Genomic DNA, 20755 nt, shown 5'->3' with positions numbered 1-20755 from the left:
AAAATTCAAATTATAAAATTATACATTTCCTCTGCTTAAGGTATAAATCTGATATATCTGCTTTAGACCCTACTCACTGAAGTAATTCTCATTGTCTTTATCCAGGTAATTTAAGATGGTAACACAGAACCACCATAATGTCAATACAGACAATGAGGTAATGAAAACAGTAATTGGCACCTTTCTCAAGGGATACATGTAGTAGACATGGTTAGTTGCCTACTGGAAAATTTTGAGCAGTAAGGGACCATATGAATCCCCCCCACCATTGTATCCCATCAACATACAAACACTATTTGTCTTATCTTAAAACAAATGAACAAAAAAGCCCCCACAATTTTTTACCCCATTTCACTGCCCATTTTGTTCTCAACAGTTTTCTAAATGCACTCTCTCCATTGCCTTTCCTCTTAAACAAAGGCTAATAGGGTTTTCACGCTTCCAGCGAAATTTCCAGGTAACTGAAAAATCCAGATTGTTAATAATCAATTCTCATTTCTTTTATCAATAGCACTCGAGACATCTGCCCTCTCCTTCTTTCATCTGGTTTTCCAGATATCATATTATTTTCCTCTTCATTTTTCTTCTGTTTTATTGGTGACACTTTCCCAGTCTTTTTATCTTGTTTATCTTAATGTTGGGATTACTTGGTCCTCTCCTCTTGTCTATGTTCACTCCCTTGGGGAAGTCATCCAGTCTTGTGAATTAAATACTGTCTGTATCCTAAAGGCTCCTCGATTTATCTCTCTAGATCAGACTTCTCATATATATCCACATGGATGTCTAATACAATAACTCTAACCTAACGTTCCAAATTAAACTCCCGCTCTTCACTCACAAACCTATTCCATTATGTTTTCACCATCTTAGTTGACAGCAATTCCATCCTTTGATTTATTCAGGCCAAGGATTGGTACAATCCTTGATTCTTCTTTCTCTCCTAAACCCCACACTGAATCCATTAGGATATCCTACTGGCTTTATTTTTAAAATATATTCAGAATCCAACCTCTTTTTACCACTATCAAGAGGATTACAGCAATAGTCTCCTAACTGCCCTCCCTACTTCATTCAATTTGATCGTGTCTAAAGAACTAGAATAGAAGCCCTATTACCCAGTAGAGTGGTTTTCAAAGTGTTACCCACAAGCCAGTAGCAGCACTCACATCATCTGGGAAATTGGAAGAAATGCAAATTCTCAGGGCCCAACCCAAGTCAGAAACCCAGAGTGTGCCCAACAGTCTTTTCCCACAAGCCCTCCAGGTAGCTCTGATGCATGGTCAAATTTGAGAACCACACTCATCTAATGTGATAGTGGCTGATAACTGGTCAGATAATTTTTTAACATATCAGTTAAATAGTAAAATCTCATAAACAGAAAAGATGCCTCCTTTTACATTTACCTCTAATTAAAATATAGAAATAAACATTCATCTGAAACATTTTGCCCTCAGGGTCTAGGTTTTTTGTCATGTTGGAGATGTGCCTTGTTTTTCTGTAAATCATTTCTCACAATTTCCAAGTTCAATTTCTTTACAATGGCAGGAAACCTTTTAAAAAGATACTTGAGAAAAAAATCTGAGCATATTTTTTACAGATTTGATTTCTGCCCCAATCTCTAAACATCTCTTGCTTACACTTATTTGATGATCTTTTAGTCACTCACTTTTATTGAATCATTCCAAAGAATTCATTATAATTTGCAAATAAATGTATATGCCTTTGTATTCATTTTAAAATATAATTTTAATTAAGTTATAGAAGTATAGTAAGCACAGTTGGCATAGGTATATTTGAGAAAAATACAAGGAACTTTGGATAAGCACACAACTGAGCTGGAGAAAGTAGGCAGGCAAACAGAAGGTACTTCAGCCCAAAAGAATCCAACGGACCACAGAATATATCAATACTTTCTACAAAGCAAATGAAGAAAGGTTAAGACAGCTGGTTCAGTACAGTTCAGTCACTCAGTTGTGTCCAACTCTTTGCAACCCCATGGACTGCAGCACGCCAGGCTGCCCTGTCCGTCACCAACTCCCGAACTTGATCCAAACTGATGTCCATCGAGTTGGTAATGCCATCCAACCATCTCATCCTGTCATCCCCTTCTCCTGCCTTCAATGTTTCCCAGCATCAGGGCCCTTTCCAATGAGTCAATTCTTTGCATCAAGTGGCCAAAGTATTGGCGTTTCAGTTTCAGCATTAGTTCTTCCAATGAATATTCAGGACTGATTTCCTTCAGGATGGACTGGCGGTTGGATCTCCTTACAGTCCAAGGGACTCTTAACAGTCTTCTCCAACACCACAGTTCAAAAGCATCAATTCTTTGGCACTCAGCTTTCTTTATAGTCCAACTCTCATATCCATACATGACTACTGGAAAAACCATAGCTTTGTCTAGAAGGACCTTTGTCGGCAAAGTAATGTCTCTGCTTTTTAATATTCTGTCTAGGTTGGTCACAGCTTCTCTTCCAAGGAGCAAGTGTCTTTTAATTTCATGGTTGCAGTCACTGTCCACAGTGATTTTAGAGCCCAAGAAAATAGAGTCTCTCACTGTTTCCATTGTTTGCTCATCTGCCAATGAAGTGACAGGACCGAATGCCATGATCTTAGTGTTCTGAATCTTGAGTTTTAAGCCAGCTTTTTCACTCTCTTCTTTCACTTGCATCAAGAGGCTCTTCAGTTCCTCTTTCTCCCATAAGGGTGGTGTCATCTGCATATTTGAGGTTATTGATATTTCTCCCGGCAATCTTGATTCCTACTTGTGCTTCACCCAGCCCAGCACTTCTCATGATGTACTCTGTATATAAGTTAAATAAGCAGGGTGACAATACACAGCCTTGATATACTCCTTTTCCTATTTGGAACCAGTCTGTTGTTCCATGTCCAGTTCTAACTGTTGCTTCCTGACCTGCATACAGGTTTCTCAAGAGGCAGGTCAGGTAGTCTGGTATTCCCATCTCTTTCAGAATTTTCCACAGTTTCTTGTGATCCACAGTCAAAGGCTTTGGCATAGTCAATAAAGCAGATGTTTTTTTCTGGAACTCTCTTGCTTTTTCCATGATCTAGCAGATGTTGGCAATTTGATCTCTGGTTCCTCTGCCTTTTCTAAAACCAGCTTGAACATCTGGAATTTCACAGTTCACATACTACTGAAGCCTGGCTTGGAGAATTTTGAGCATTATTTTGCTAACAAGTGAGATGAGTGCAATTGTGTGGTAGTTTGAACATTCTTTGGCATTGCCCTTCTTTGGGACTAGAATGAAAACTGACCTTTTCCAGTCCTGTGGCCACTGCTGTGTTTCCTAAATTTGCTGGTATATTGAGTGCAGCATTTCAAACGCATCATCTTTTAGGATTTGAAATAGTTCAACTGGAGTTCCATCACCTCCACTAGCTTTGTTTGTAGTGATGCTTCCTAAGGCCCACTTGACTTTGCATTCCAGGATGTCTGGCTTTTGGTGGGTAATCACACCATCGTGGTTATCTGGGGAAGATATTTTTGTATAGTTCTGTTTATTCTTGCCACCTCTTCTTAATATCTTCTGCTTCTGTTAGGTCCATACCATTTCTGTCCTTTATTGAGCCCATCTTTGCATGAAGTGTTCCCTTGGTATCTGTAATTTTCTTGAAGAGATCTCTAGTCTTTCCCATTCTGTTGTTTTCCTCTATTTCTTTGCATTGATCACTGAGGAACGCTTTCTTATCTTTCCTTGCTATTCTTTGGAACTCTCCATTCAAATGGGTATATCTTTCCTTTTCCCCTCTGCCTTCAATTTCTCTTCTAGAGTTCAAAATGCAGTTCTTGGGTGCATTCTCAAAAATGACAGAATGATCTCTGTTTGTTTCCAAGGCAAACCATTCAATATCACAGTAACCCAAGTCTATGCCCCAACCAGTAATGCTGAAGAAGCTGAATGGTTCTTTTAACACCTACAAGACTTTCTAGAACTAACACCCAAAAAAGATGTCCTTTTCATTATAGGGACCTGGAATGCAAAAGTAGGAAGTCAAGAGATATCTGGAGTTAACAGGCAAGTTTGGCCTTGGAGTACAAAATGAAGCAGGGCAAAGGTTACCAGAGTTTTGCCTAGAGAATGCACTGGTCATAGCAGACAGCCTCTTCCAACAATGCAAGAGAAGACTCTACACTTGGACATCACCAGATGGTCAATACCGAAATCAGATTGATTATATTCTTTGCAGTCAAAGATGGAGAAGATCTATACAGTCAGCAAAAACAAGACCAGGAGCTGACTGTGGGTCAGATCATGAACTCCTTATTGCCAAATTCAGACATAAACTGAAGAAAGTGGGGAAAACCACTAGACCATTCAGCTATGACCTAAATCAAATCCCTTATGATTATACAGTGAAAGTGACAAATAGATTCAAGGGACTAGATCTGATAGATAGAGTGCCTAAAGAACTATGGACAGAGCTTCATGACATTGTACAGGAGGCAGTGATCGAGACCATCCCTAAGAAGAGGAAATTCAAAAAGGCAAAAGGGTTATCTGAGGAGGTCTTACAAACAGCTGAGAAAAAAAGACAGGAAGTTAAGTGGTGATAAGTTTAGAGTGCTTCCATTTTCATGTATGGTTCAGTTATATCTGCAATATGTATTGAATGAATATCAAATTCTGGCTTTTTGTATTTTTGTGTATTATATCAAGTAGTTTTTTCTTAGTCTGGATGCAAAAATGATTAGTGTCTTTAAGATTTCTCTATTTCAGCTTAGAATCACATGCACGAATAGGTAATGACATTATTTTTAACTGCTAAATAGATATTATTGCTTTTTAAAACTTTTACCTGGCATCTTTTTGTTGGAAAGTCACTTGGTTGTCTAATCTCAGGGCTAGTACCTGCTTCTGGTGAAGTGCATCATTAAGCTTCTCCTCCAATTCTTCAATCTTAATCAAGAGAAAAAGGTAAATAACAAGGTCAATTTGCAAATATAATAAAACCTTCTGTTTGTTCATACAAATGGTTATTAAACTATGCTCTGAATCTGCTGCCTCATAAATCATTTTTTACCAGGCTGTCATTGGGATTATTTTTCCCTTAATCTAATCTCACTGAGGCCAGGGCCGGCGGCCGGGAGGAGCAACCAGAGGAGTGGTGGCTGCGCAGGCACAGGAGGGCCTAGAGGAGCTATCCCACGTTGAAGGTCAGGAACAGTGGTGGTAAGGAGATACCCCTTGTCCAAGGTAAGGAGCAGCGGCTGTGCTTTGCTGGAGCAGCCATGAAGAGATACCCCACGCCCAAGGTAAGAGATACCCCACGCCCAAGTAAGATGGTAGGTGTTGCAAGAGGGCATCAGAGGGCAGACACACTGAAACCATACTCACAGAAAACTAGTCAATCTAATCACACTAGGACCACAGCCTTGTCTAACTCAATGAAACCAAGCCATGCCTGTGGGGCAACCCACGACGGGCGGGTCATGGTGGAGAGGTCTGACAGAATGTGGTTCACTGGAGAAGGGAATGGCAAGCCACTTCAGTATTCCTGCCTTGAGAACCTCATGAACAGTAGGAAAAGGCAAAATGATAGGATACCAAAAGAGGAGCTCCCCAGGTCAGTAGGTGCCCAATATGCTACTGGAGATCAGTGGAGAAATAACTCCAGAAAGAATGAAGGGATGGAGCCAAAGCAAAACAATACCCAGTTGTGGATGTGACTGGTGATAGAAGCAAGATCCGATGCTGTAAAGAGCAATATTGCATAGGAACCTGGAATGACAGGCCCATGAATTAAGGCAAATTGGAAGTGGTCAAACAAGAGATGACAAGGGTGAACATCGACATTCTAGGAATCAGCAAACTAAAATGCACTGGAATGGGTGAATTTAACTCAGATGACCATTATATCTACTACTGCAAGCAGGAATCCCTCAGAAGAAATGGAGTAGCCATCATGGTCAAAAAAGAGTCTGAAATGCAGTACTTGGATACAATCTCAAAAATGACAGAATGATCTCTGTTCGTCTCCAAGGCAAACAATTCAATATCACAGTTATCCAAGTCTATGCTCCAACCAGTAATGCTGAAGAAACTGAAGTTGAATGGTTCTATGAAGACCTACAAGACCTTTTAGAACTGACACCCAAAAAAGATGTCCTTTTCATTATAGGGGACTGGAATGCAAAAGTAGGAAGTCAAGAAACACCTGGAGTAACAGGCAAATTTGGCCTTGGAATGCAGAATGAAGCAGGGCAAAGACTAATACAGTTTTGCCAAGAAAATGCACTGGTCATAGCAAACACCCTCTTCCAACAATGCAAGAGAAGACTCTACACATGGACATCACCAGATGGTCAACACCAAAATCAGATTGATTATATTCTTTGCAACCAAAGATGGAGAAGCTCTATACAGTCAACAAAAAGAAGACCAGGAGCTGACTGTGGCTCAGATCATGAACTCCTTATTACCAAATTCAGACTCAAATTGAAGAAAGTAGGGAAAACCGCTAGACCATTCAGGTATGACCTAAATCAAATCACTTATTGTGATTATACAGTGGAAGTGAGAAATAGATTTAAGGGCCTAGATATGATAGATAGAGTGCCTGATGAACTATGGAATGAGGTTCATGACATTGTACAAGAGACAGGGATCAAGACCGTCCCCATGGAAAAGAAATGCAAAACAGCAAAATGGCTGTCTGGGGAGGCCTTACAAATAGCTGTGAAAAGAAGAGAACAGAAAAGCAAAGGAGAAAAGGAAAGATAAAAGCATTTGAATGCACAGTTCCAAAGAACAGCAAGGAGAGATAAGAAAGCCTTCTTCAGCGATCAATGCAAAGAAATAGAGGAAAACAATAGAATGGGAAAGATTAGAGATCTCTTCAGGAAAATTAGAGATACCAAGGGAAAATTTCATGCAAAGATGGGCTGGATAAAGGACAGAAATGGTATGGCCCTAACAGAAACAGAAGATATTAAGAAGAGATGGCAAGAATACAAGAAGAACTGTACAAAAAAGATCTTCACGACCCAGATAATCATGATGATGTGATCACTAATCTAGAACCAGACATCTTGGAATGTGAAGTCAAGTGGGCCTTAGAAAGCATCAGTATGAACAAAGCTAGTGGAGGTGATGGAATTCCAGTGGAGCTGTTTCAAATCCTGAAAGATGATGCTGTAAAAGTGCTGCATTCAACATGCCAGCAAATTTGAAAACTCAGCAGTGGCCACAGGACTGGAAAAGGTCAGTTTTCATTCCAATTCCAAAGAAAGGCAATGCCAAAGAATGCCCAAACTACTGCACAATTGCACTCATCTCACACGCTAGTAAAGTCATGCTCAAAATTCTCCAAGCCAGGCTTCAGCAATACGTGAACCGTGAACTCCCTGATGTTCAAGGTGGGTTTAGAAAAGGCAGAGGAACCAGAGATCAAATTGCCAACATCCGCTGGATCATGGAAAAAGCAAGAGAGTTCCAGAAAAACATCTATTTCTGCTTTATTGACTATGCCAAAGCCTTTGACTGTGTGGTCACAAGAAACTGTGGAAAATTCTGAAAGAGATGGGAATACCAGACCACCTGACCTGCCCCTTGAGAAATCTGGATGCAGGTCAGGAAGCAACAGTTAGAACTAGACATGGAACAGCATACTGGTTCCAAATACAAAAAGGAGTACGTCAAGGCTGTATATTGTCACCCTGCTTATTTAACTTATGTGCAGAGTACATCATGAGAAACGCTGGACTGGAAGAAACACAAGCTGGAATCAAGATTGCTGGGAGAAATATCAATCACCTCAGATATGCAGATGACACCACCCTTATGGCAGAAAGTGAAGAGGAACTAAAAAGCCTTTTGATGAAAGTGAAAGAGGAGAGTGAAAAAGTTGGCTTAAAGCTCAACATTTAGAAAACGAAGATCACGGCATCCAGTCCCATCACTTCATGGCAAATAGATGGGGAAACAGTGGAAACAGTGTCAGACTTTATTTTTGGGGGCTCCAAAATCACTGCAGATGGTGACTGCAGCCATGAAATTTAAAGACGCTTACTTCTTGGAAGAAAAGTTATTACCAACCTAGATAGTATATTCAAAAGCAGAGACATTACTTTGCTGACTAAGGTCCCTCTAGTCAAGGCTATGGTTTTTCCTGTGGTCATGTATGGATGTGAGAGCTGGACTGTGAAGAAGGCTGAGCACTGAAGAATTGATGCTTTTGAACTGTGGTGTTGGAGAAGACTCTTGAGAGTCCCTTGGACTGCAAGGAGATCCAACCAGTCCATTCTGAAGGAGATCAATCCTGGAATTTCTTTGGAAGGAATGATGCTAATGCTGAAGCTCCAGTACTTTGGCCACCCCATGCGAAGAGTTGACTCATTGGAAAAGACTCTGATGCTGGGAGAGATTGGGGGCAGGAGGAGACGGGGACGACCGAGGATGAGATGGCTGGATGGCATCATGGACTCGATGGACATGAGTCTGAGTGAACTCCGGGAGTTGGTGATGGACAGGGAGGCCTGGCGTGCTGTGATTCATGGGGTCACAAAGAGTCGGACATGACTGAGTGACTGAACTGAACTGAATCTCACTGAAAAACTCTTTGACAACTGGGGTTTATATGCTGGTGCTTTGCCCAGATAATTTTTTCTTGGCCAGACTCTGCATATATTGTAGATCCATATATCTGTCTGAAACATGTCTTCAACTGACTACTACATGGTTGATGCTACAAATGTCTAAAATGAACCTAGTCACCCACCTCACCTAATCTTATATTCTTTGCATCTCCTTGATCTCCAGAGCAAAAAAAATTCAGTCACATTTGATACATCTCTCCCATTGCTTATTCTGATCAAAAATCACTGTTTTTTTATTGTTGAGTTTATTCCATAAAAAGGTGTCACAACTACACCATCCTCTTTAACATCCACTGACAAGTCTTCAGTTAGATCCCTGTCATATCTTACCTAGATTATGACAGTGGTTTCCTACTCTTTCCCCACCTTCAGTTTTGCGAATCTCCAAAACTATCTCCCTTTACCATATCTTTTAAAAATGCTATCAAAAATGTATTTCCCCAGTGTTAAATCCTTCAGAGGATCCTCACTGTCTTCAGAATAAATTCCAAAGTTCATGGCATTCTACACTACTTTTTTCTTTTTAAAGTTACTTATTATTTATTTAATTTTGGCCGTGCTGGGTCTTCATTGCTGCATGTGGGCTTTCTCTAGTTGTGGACAGCAGGGGCTACTGTTCCTTGTGGTGTGTGGGCTTCTGGCTGTGGTGGCTTTTCTTGCTGTGGAGCACAGGCTCTAGGGTGTAAAGGTCTTCAGTAGTTGGGCTCAGTAGTCCTGGCTCTTGGGGCTTAGTTGCTCCATGGTGTGTGGGATCCTGGACCAGGAACCGAACCTGTATCTCCTTCATTGGCAGGTGGACTCTTATCCACTGTACCACTGGGGAAGTCCCTCTACTACTCCTTCTTGATCTGGCCCTTGCCAACCATGCCTGTTGTCACTAGCTTAAAAGAAAACTCTATTCTAGCTAAAATAAATGATTGCCACTCCTCAAACATGTTATGCTCCCTCTTAAGTCTCCATACACTTGAGCCGACTCTTAGTCCATTTAAAAAATTCTTTACTCTCTCCCTTTTAACCCAGGCAATTCTTGTTCACCCTTTAAAATATGCAGATTAACATAAGTCAGTCCTTAATAAAACTTTCATATGGTTTTTGTCCCACACTATTCCAATAACAATACTTGTTCAGGTTATGAATCCCCTCCATAATGCCCAGTCCAATGGTTATTTCTGCATATTTATCTTACAAGATAGCATGATTTGGCGGAGTGGACCACTGCATCCTCTTTCATCTTATGTGATACTCCTCTTGGTTTCCTTCCTTAACTCACAGGACCCTCTTAAGCTTCTCAGGTTCCTATGATAGATTTTTTTCCTCTACCCTATTTCTAATGTTTGACTACCCCTTGACTTGGTTTGGGGTCCTCTACTCTCCCCAGGTAATGTCATCCAATAACAAAGTTTTATGTGGTACTTACATGCATACAACACAGGAGACCTGGGTTCAATCCCTGTCAGGAAGATCTCCTGGAGAAGGGAATGGCACCCCACTCCAGTATTCTTGCCTAGAGAATCCTATGGACAGAGAGGCCTTGAAGCTGCAGTCCAAGGGGTCACAAAGAGTCACTGAGCAACTAACACTGTCACATGCTGATGTATATTACATACAAACACACACACACAGACACATCTACCTACCCTCAGTCATGGACTTTCCTCTAAAGTCAAAGTGACAATTTCATCTGGGAGTCTAATTGGCATTTAAAGTTTAATGTGTTCAAAACAGAACTTATATTTTACCTCCTACATCAGTTTTCTTCCAGCCTTCTATTTCTCAATAAATGGCTCCAGGAGATGAAGCCAAAAACTTGGAGTCTTACACAAGGCAATTATCTAGCACTGTCTTCCTCTTCTACCTTACCTGCTTTTGGTCTATTGCTTCAGTGGCATTTTGAAAACAGAAATCAGGACATACAAGTCCAGTTGCCTAAACTCTTCAAATGGCTTCTCTAACACACAATTGAAAGCAAGGGTTAACATATCAAACTGATGGGCCAAATCCTGCCCATGTCCTCTTCCTATATAGCCCACAAGCTAGGAACAGGTTTTACACTTATAAAGTTATTAAAAGCCAAAAAAAAAAAGAAGGAAGAATATGTAATACACCATATGCAAGCTGGAAGCATAAAATATTTACTGTCTTGCCCAGGCCTTTACAGAGAAAATTTGCTGACTTCCTATCTAAAGCAGAAAATTCCCTTTGCTAAGCAATGCTGTATCACATGACCCTGAGGACAGCTTATTTAATTGTTGTTCGATGCTGTCTCTCACTTAAATGTGATCTCCATAAAAAAGGGACTCTTGTCATATTCATTGCTGTATTCCTGGTCACATGTCTCAATAAACGTCTTAAATCAACAAATGATGACCACATTCCTCATAATTACCATTCTGCAAATCAAGAAGACTGTTACCATAAGGACTGAAACTTCTGCTTTTTTCAGGGTGGGAACTTTAACAATTTCAACTGACTTCTAGATTTAAGTCCCTGGACTCAGAGACAGTCAAGCTAGGGAGATACCCTCCAGCACTTCCCAGGCAATGAGGAACCCAGGCACCAGTAGTGAGAGATAAACAAAAAGAGATTTTAGCATTTAAAAACTGACAGGCTAGAAGAGTGAGGAGGAGAGGAATAAGGAAGTGGAGCAAGCAAGGAGAGTTAGACAGCAATAAGTGTGCATAAAAGTGCACCGAACAGTCCTCTAAGATCAGGAAGCCTGGCCTCAGCAACTCCCCTTCCAGGGCTCTCAGTCAGCAAGCAGCTGAGTGGGGAATGGGAATCAATGCTTGGGAAGTATCCTGTGAATAATCCGCTCGGGTTTTTAGAGATGGAGAAATCAAAGCAACAGGAGTCCTAGTAATAAACTATACCATTAGTTTTGAAAAGTATTAAAAAGCAGAGACAGCACTTTGTTGACAAAGGTCCATCTAGTCAAAGCTATGGTCTCTCCAGCAGTCATGTATGGATGTGAGAGGTGGACCATAAAGAAGGCTGCGTGCAGAAGAATTGATGTTTTTGAACTTGGTGTCAGAGAAAACTCTTGAGAGTGCCTTGGAGAGCAATGAGATCAAACCAGTCAATCTTAAAGAAAATCAACCCTGAATATTCATTGCATGGACGGATGCTAAAGCTCCAATACTTTGGCTACCTGATTCGAAAAGCTGACTCACTGGAAAAGACCCTGATGCTGGGAAAGACTGAGGGCAGGAGGAGAAGCAGGTGACAGGGGATGAGATGGTTGGATGGCATCACCAATTCAATGGATATGGGTTTGAGCAAACTCTGGAAGATAGTGAAAGACAGGGAAGCCTGGCGTGCTGCAGTCCATGGGGTCACAAAGAGTTAGACACGACTGGGCAACTGAACAACAACATACCACTAGTAATAAGCTGTAATAAACATAAGCACTATATTGTTCCCATATTGGTGTGGAGAGATGTTAGATTATACAGATTCACTTATTTCTGAACTAAGAAAGATCTTGAAGAGAGGAAGAAACTGTTACTTGTCTCTCTTTCTCAAGTAACTCTGATTTTTACTAGCAGCAGCAACATGTCCAGTTAAAAATACACACTTCCCAGCTTCCCTCTCCTGGCACCTAGGTGTAGCACCATGCTATATAGTCCTAGTCAATCAAGGTCACCAGCCTGAGCTCTAGGAAAGCTCTTTAAAGAACAAATTCATTTGGCATATGCTGCATTTTTCCATCACCCTTCTCCTTATTTCTGCCCAGAACATGGACACAACAGCGGAGGCAGATCAGCCATCTGTGATTTTGAGGTGAAAAACATATGCTATTTTTACAGCCACCCAGCAGATTAAAAGGAGCCTGGGTTTCTAATGATATCAGTGGTAAATACCAGGTCTAAGTTGCCTATATTCAGAATTCTGTTATACCAGAGAAACAAAATCCTTATCCTGCTTAAGCTATGGTTTCCACACTTTTGTGACTGGCAACCAATGTTTTTCAAAATTCTCATACTAAGAGCTGAACACTGGACAGCTGGTTCAATCTTTTTCCATAGAAGAAATACCTATAATATTCAAGACACTTGATCATTCAGGTTTACTTGAAAGGTTCTGATGACGGGAACCTCAATAACTTAAAATCAGGCCATTTAAATGTTAATAGCAACAAATTAAATTCAGCAAAAACCTACCCTCCCTGTGATTTGCAACCATTTTCATGGCACTACAGTTCATGCAGGAAAATTCATTTTTTTCAATGCTGAACATGACATTTTCACCTTCATATACAGGATGTCCAATGCACTGGTAAGCTCTGGAGAATAAATGAGTGGCGAAAAATACTATTCCTTCATCAATCCCAGACTCACATATCTTCACACGTTTCATCTCTGAAGCCAGAATGCATCTTACAAACTACAGCACATAACAGTTTAATTTGGCAGTGTTTAACCTTACTAGTACACGTAATAGTTCGTTTTATAATCCAGGTGTCCTGGATTTGACGAATTACAGATTAATTCTTCTACCTTATAATACTTCTTCCCATGCGTGCATGCTAAGTCGCTTCAGTCATGTCTGACTCTTTGCAGCCCTATGGGCTATAACCTGCCAGGCTCCCCTATCCATGGGGATTCTCACTTCTTCCCATATTTGACAGCAAATATTTTGGCAGAAAGTGAAGAGGAACTAAAAAGCCTCTTGATGAAAGTGAAAGAGGAGAGCAAAAAAACTGGCTTAAAGCCCAACATTCAGAAAACGAAGATCATGGCATCTGGTCCCATCACTTCATGGGAAATAGATGGGGAAACAATGGAAACAGTGTCAGACTTTATTTTTTTGGGCTCCAAAATCACTGCAGATGGTGATTGCAGCCATGAAATTAAAAGACCCTTACTCTTTGGAAGGAAAGTTATGACCAACCTAGACAGCATATTGAAAAGCAGAGACATTACTTTGCCAACAAAGGTCCATCTAGTCAAGGCTATGGTTTTTCCAGTGGTCATGTATGGATGTGAGAGTTGGACTGTGAAGAAAGCTGAGTGCTGAAGAATTGATGCTTTTGAACTGTGGTGTTGGAGAAGACTCTTGAGAGTCCCTTGGACTGCAAGGAGATCCAACCAGTCCATCCTAACGGAGATCAGTCCTAGGTGTTCACTGGAAGGACTGATGCTGAAGCTGAAACTCTAATACTTTGGCCACCTCATGCAGAGAGTTGATTCACTGGAAAAAACCCTAATGCTGGGAAGGATTGGGGGCAGGAGGAGAAGGGGACGACCGAGGATGAGATGGTTGGATGGCATCACCAACTCGATGGACATGAGTTTGAGTGAACTCCAGGAGTTGGTGATGGACAGGGAGGCCTGGCGTGCTGCAATTCATGGGGTCACAAAGAGTCAGACACGACTGGACTGAACTGAACTGAACTGAACTGAAGGGGTCTCCAAGCAGGACAACTCTAGTGCTTGTATACAAAACAACACAGGAATGTAGAGTAGGCAGCTATCCTGGAGAGGAATCTGGAAATACACTTAAATGAAGTAGACATGTACCCCGCAGCCAGAAATTCCACTCCTGAGTATATGTGTCAATGTGCTCACTCACTCAGTCATGGCCAGCTCTTTGCAATCCCATGGACCGTAGCCTGCCAGGCTCCTCTGCCCATGGAATTTTCCAGGCAAGAATACTGGAGTGGGTTACCATTTCCTTCTCCAATATATATCTCAAATCAGGTCTGGAAGAGAAATATCTAAAGAAGGCCACACCACATGTGGTGGCAAGGGTTTGGAGGCAACCTGTGGGCCTATCACTGTGGGAGGGGGTGAACAGATGGGTAGACACCAGAACTGTGTGGCTGCTGGAAGCAAAGGACTACACGTACATGTAGCAACATGAAGGATTTTAAAAACTGCACTGAGTTGAAAGGAAAAACTATAAAAGAAATAAAATCTAAAACAAAACATGCAGTTTAGATTTATGTAAAGGAAAAAATAAGAAAAATACTAATTTTCAAGATAAATGTTTATAATAATAACTACAATTGGAGTACAACCTTTAAAAATTATGAGATGGCCCCCTGTTGGCCCAGTGGTTAAGAATCCACCTGCCAATGCAGGGTACACAGGTTTGATCTCTGGTCCGGAAAGATACCACATGCTATGGGACAACTAAGCCTATGTGCCACAACCACTGAGCCCATGCTCTGTAACACTGAAACCTGCACGCCCTAGAGCCCATGCTCTGCAACAAGGGAAGCCACCACAATGAGAAGCTCATGCGCTGCAACTAGAGAGTAGTCCCCATTAGCCACAACTAGAGAAACCATATGAGCAGTTTAAAGATTCAGCACAGCTGAATTTATTTATTAATTTAAATTAATTGATTGATTGATTTTATTTATAAATCAATAAATAACTTGAAAAATAAAAATTGTGAAACACTATGTTGTACACTTGAAACATATAATACTATAAATCAATTATACCTCAATAAAAAATTTTTTTTAAAGAATAAATGTTGAGAATGCAGTCTCTGGCTCTGTATTTTGGGAACTGGACAGAAAATGGAAACTGAAAGTGGAAATAAAGAAAAGGCAATGGAAGAAAGCATAGAAAAGAAAAAAGAAGTAGAAAAAAAGAAACAGTCTAGAGTTAAACAGGTGCTTGCAGATATTGTGAAGCAAGTGGACTTCTGGTTTGGAGATGCAAATCTCCACAAGGATAGATTTCTTTGAGAGCAGATAGAAAAATCTAGAGATGGATATGTTGATATATCACTTCTTGTGTCATTCAACAAAATGAAAAAATTGACCACAGATGGAAAGTTCATAGCCAGAGCACTAAAAAGTTCTGCTGTTGTAGAGCTGGATTTAGAAGGCACCAGAATCAGGAAGAAAAAGCCACTGGGTGAAAGACCAAAGGATGAGGATGAGTGGACTGTGTATGTGGAAGTACTTCCCAAGGATGTTAACCACAGCTGGATTGAGAGAGTATTTGGGAAATGTAGCAATGTTGTTTATATAAGTATACTACATTATAAGTCTACTGGGGACCCAAAGGGATTTGCCTTCGTGGAATTTGAAACAAAAGAACAAGCTGCAAAAGCTATTGAGTTTCTTAATAACGCACCAGAGGAAGCACCAAGAAAACCTGGTGTAGTTCCCAAGACAGTGAAAAACAAGCCCATTCCTGCTCTCACAGTAACTGAAGAAAAGAAAAAGAAAAAGAAGAAAGGCCGAACAAAGAAAGACGACAATATCCAGACCAAGGAGTCAAATATGGACGCGAGCAATGAAAGTGTCTGTAAGAAAAGATCAAGGACCATATCTGAGAGCTCTGCAGTAGAGGTTACTGAACCCCAAAAGCAACCCACAAAGAAAAAGAAAAAACGAGAAAAAACCGAGGTATCCAGCTTACCTTCAGTCAAAGCAGGGAAGAGGAAAAGAAGCGGCTCTGAAGATGCAGACTGCTTCACTCCCAAAGCGAAGGTTACGAAAGTGTCTCAGAAAGACAACATTAAAAAAGAAGCTCCAAAAGTTTGTAAAGAAAGCAAAGAATTAGAAGTCTCTACGGAAGAGGAAAAAGGATACTGGAGATATAAAGGACGGATCCCTACCGAAAGCAAAAAGAAAGCATAAGAAAAAACATAAAGAGAGGCATAAAATGGGAGAAGAGGTTATTCCATTACGAGTACTATCAAAAACAGAATGGTTGGATTTGAAGAAAGAGTATAGCACTGCAAAAAGCCAGCATGGCTTCTTTAAAAAAAAAACAATATCCCAGATAAAATCACAATCAGAAATGGAAACAAATGGAGTACCTACTAATTCTGGAATGAAAAATGAAAAAACAGTGAAGAGTGTGGTCCTCAGGACAAAGTTAATGCAGCAGGACCACAGTTTGTGAGTGGTGTGATTGTGAAGATCATTAGCACCGAGCCTTTACCTGGCAGGAAACAAGTCAAGGAGACTTTGGCAGCAATCTCAGAAGTTGTTTATGTTGATTTGCTGGAAGGAGATACAGAATGCCATGCTAAATTTAAAACTACTGAGGATGCTCAAGCAGTAGTAACTGCACATTCAGAAATTAAAAAGAAACACTGCTGGAAACTAGAGATTCTTTCTGGTGATCATGAACAGAGGTATTGGCCGAAGATTTTGGTAGATAGGCAGGCCAAACTTAATCAACCTCGTGAAAAGAAAAGTACAGGTCTTACTGAGAAGTTAATCACCAAAGCTGAAAAGATTAGACTTGAAAAGACTCAACAAGCAAGTCAACACATTAGATTTTCTGAATATGACTGAAAAAAATTTTTTGTTTACCTCTTCAGATTTCACTGGATACTAGAACTATTCTTAGGAATGTCTTTTTTTTATGGTGGTAATGCATAATGTTTTTCTAAAACCTACATTTAATTAAATAGTTGTTCTTTAATTTGTAAATATGACTTTTCCTGGAGACAGTTACATTGTTTACCACAGTTTTTCTGTAAACCTTGCGTTTGTTGAAATTATATGACACAAATCAACCTCAAAGTGATTTAGAAAATAAATGTGTTTGAAATTATCAAAAAAAAAAAGAATAAATGTTAAAAGATAAAGGCAAACATAAAGAGGAGGAGGAAGGGAAATGCATTACAGGAATAAAAGAATAAGCATACAAAATAAGAAGTTATCTTGCAAGGGTCAATGATGATTATGCATCATAAACTCAGGAATATGACTAATTTAATCTTCTACATTTTCAGCCCAACCAGAAAATCACCACAATAAAAAATTACATAAAGCACCATGGGATACAATGTAATAATAATAATATAGTGTTAAGCAAGTATAACTACCCCTATTACTTATTGTACAAGGGTCAGACATGACTGAGCACACACTCCATCACAGCCATCTAAGAGTTTATGTGCATTGATTAATCTTCCTAACAACTCCATGAAGTACAAAACATGATTATTATTTTACAGGAAATCAGGGAACAAAAAACTTAAGGAATCTGTCCAAGGTAAATGTAAGGGCTAGGATTTAAACTCAAACTGTGAGTATCTAGGACTGTAGCTCTAATTTGCTATACTTGGAAGCATCTCAAGAGTAAACCACTATTCCAGTAACGTAAACATTACATTTTAAAAAGAGAAACCATTGACAACTGAGCACAATGCAAGGTGAAAATGAGCAGTTTAAAAAGTAGCCAAATAAAATGTAATTTTGAATGTGGTACACAGCTGAATACCACAGAATACTTAAGGCTTCCCTGGTGGTCCAGTGGTTAAGAATCCTTTTTGGAAAGCAAAGGACACCGGTTTGATTTCTGGTCTATGAAGATCCTTCATGCAACAGGGCAACTGAGCTCCTGTGCGACAATTAGTGAGCCAGCCCCCTGGCCACAACTACTGAAGCCTACGCACCCCAGAGTTCGTGCTCTGCTACAAGAGAAGCCACCGCAATGAGAAGTCCTCACACCACAACTAGAGTGGCTCCCTACTCATCGCACACAGCAAGAGACACCCAGCACAACCAAAAGATAAATAAATATTTTAAAAAACAGATTATTTGTTGACTGCCTGGGTCAAAGAATGGAGACCTACCTTGGGGTTCTTCAATTAGTTCCAGTGAAGGAGATCTTAAGGGTAGAGATACATAAGCCAGTATCACCATGGGAATCCATTTGAGGAGCAAAAATATGACTCAAGGAAGAGAAATGGGAAACCACTGGATACAATGATAAAATATCAAGTGACCTAGTCTTGGTAGGTGACACCACAGAGAACCTAAAAGGAAGTCTTAGGAGACTTACTTGGATGGAATACAGGCTTTAGCTTTCCTGGTGTTAATCCCACCTGGCTCCATCACTTCTATGTGAATGGCTCTGGTAAGGTATTAACCAGTTGTGGTTCCATTTTTTCAAGAGCAAATGGGGTTCAGTTACTCATATAAGAAACAGCCGAGCATATGCTAGGTGCCAGAGACAGTTCTAAGCATTGAAGCTACAACAGGGACTACAAAGATGTCCCCTGTTCCTGTGCTCAGGAATCTTACACTCTATTAAGAGTCAAATACCCAACAAACAAGGCAAGTAATCCTATGAACGTGTATAAAAGGCACAAAAAATAAACAGGGTGAAAACAATGAGAATATTATTTTAGTCAATAACCACAACAATAACTAATACTTACTGTGTACTTAATGAAATACCCATCTAACTTATTCTATTGGTTCACTTAATTTGATGGGTCAGAGAAGATGCTCTAAAAGCACCTGTACCTCAAACAGTTGTACGGCTCAAATGAGATAACACATGAAAAGCTCACAGAGCAGAGTCTAGCACAGAATAGGCACTCAATAAACATTAACTATTAACGTTTTTTTAAAAATGTACCTAAACGATTTCTTTACATCATCAAGACCTTGGGGTTTAGGACATTTCATTTTCCTAGAGAGGTGTGGTCAAGAAATTTTTCTAGCAGCATGATCCCTATATATAGGCAAGAACTACCCAAGACTGACTTAACAGAGAAAAGATAAGACATAACTGAAACCAAATGGGAGGGGAGGAGATAGTTAGAGCTGGAAGTCAAGAGCAAAGATGGAGGGTTTACCATCTTCCATATCTCTTCTCTGTGGAAAGAGAAGACTTTCTCAGAAGACAGAGTAGTAAGACTTAAGCAGTGTCTCCTATCTTTCTGAAATCCCTGTAAATTTTTTTATCACTAGTGACAACTTTACCAGGTCTTACATAAAATACTCTAACTATAAAAAAAAACCACAAAAGGCAGAAAAACAAGGACTGAGGCATTCCTTCTTATTTGGCAGATAATTATTAAAGCTACGGTAACTGAATTTGTTATACTTGGTACTACGACACAGGAACTATCAAATAGCAGGGTATAAAAGAAACCAAATCTCCACGGTAGAGGATTAAACAGATTCAATAATGTAATAATAATCTTGATTCTTCCTACCCAGCTAGTCATATCAGAGCTAATTCTCAGTGAAGCAGAAAAACAACTTGGCTAGAAAAAAAACACCGATAATTATTTTCTCAAAATGTTAAAAGTATCAAGTTCCGATTATATATTCATGTTTAATTCTTATTTATCTGCAGTTTGAAGACAACAAAGCACACTGATAACAAAATTTACATATGATCTTACCTTTGTAAGATAATCAACCTTCAAATTATCGATCATCATATTTTTCTGTGATAGCTCTATTTTCAGTAACTGAATATTATGAAGCAGTTCTTTCCGTTCAATTAGCTGCCTGGTGATTTTGATCTTGCCATCCTGCTCTTCTGATGAGGAAATATCATCTGTAGGAATTGTTGTTTCCAAACTAATATCTTCAGATTCCAGGGAGCTAGAGATGTTCATTTTTTTTGATGCCTTGCTGACTTTTCGAGACATTTTAAATTATTACGGGTCACTTTTCGTTTCCAACTCTATCTCAATTTTCTGTAGATTAAAAAATATATTTAAATTAAAAAAATAAATTTAAATATATTCAAACATTCTTTGTGGAAAGCAGAAAGTTTATCAAAGATATACTAAGGATTCCCTAAGAAATTATTAGGCAAATGGGAGGACCCCCAAATCTAGGACAGATTGGTAAATTACTGCTCAAATCAAACATATTAAATCAAACTCATTAAGTCCTATTATGAACCCACACTTTTGATACGTGAAAACTGAGTTCCTGGGGGCAGGTCTCTTACCTGGGTGTAAAGAAAGAGATAAACAATAAAGACTTAAATCGCTAGTATCCAAGAATGCTACTCATAAAAGTAACACATGGTATAAGATAAAGAAGTTACTTCTGAGCTGGTCAGGGAAAGGTTACACAGAGGGAGGATTTAGAATCTTGAGGGATTTGGAGAGGAGTAATAAAAAATGAAAAGCATGCAGGTATGAAGGTATAAAGGTGATGAAACTGTAAAACAACCTCAGGAGATAATGGTAGTCAGGTTGGGCCAAGCCTATGTGAAAATGAGTAGTGACTCCTCACCCCACCCCCCCACCCCCACAGAAATACACAGAAGGGTAGTCCTTTATGCATAATCAAGGCTGTGGAGGTCCTTGAATATTTCAATATGTTCTAAATTTATTCTACAGGTAATGCTGCATCACTGAAGCTTTTTGAAAACGGGAAGCTGAGATAAAACACATTTTTAT

The 20755-nt window shown here is 39.7% G+C and overlaps 2 protein-coding genes across 2 annotated transcripts in view; one reads left to right on the top strand and one right to left on the bottom strand.

The window, feature by feature from the left end:
- The window catches only part of PIBF1 (progesterone immunomodulatory binding factor 1), a 229527-nt gene extending 209537 nt beyond the window's left edge, over positions 1-19990 (bottom strand). The window contains exons 1-2 of the mRNA XM_052650146.1: positions 19739-19990; positions 4816-4916 (exon numbers count right to left, since the gene is read on the bottom strand). Coding sequence (XP_052506106.1) covers positions 4816-4916; positions 19739-19990 — 353 coding nt within the window. The remainder of the gene's footprint in view (positions 1-4815; positions 4917-19738) is intronic.
- LOC128057679 (la-related protein 7-like) lies at positions 15144-16883 on the top strand. Its single transcript, XM_052650147.1, is given in 3 exon segments — positions 15144-16160; positions 16162-16429; positions 16432-16883. Coding segments are annotated over 3 exon segments (1737 nt in total).
- Positions 19991-20755: the final 765 nt, after the last annotated feature.

The sequence above is a fragment of the Budorcas taxicolor genome, chromosome 12 (genome assembly GCF_023091745.1).
Source record: "Budorcas taxicolor isolate Tak-1 chromosome 12, Takin1.1, whole genome shotgun sequence".
Taxonomy (NCBI): domain Eukaryota; kingdom Metazoa; phylum Chordata; class Mammalia; order Artiodactyla; family Bovidae; genus Budorcas; species Budorcas taxicolor.
This window is presented reverse-complemented; position numbering and strand designations above follow the sequence as displayed.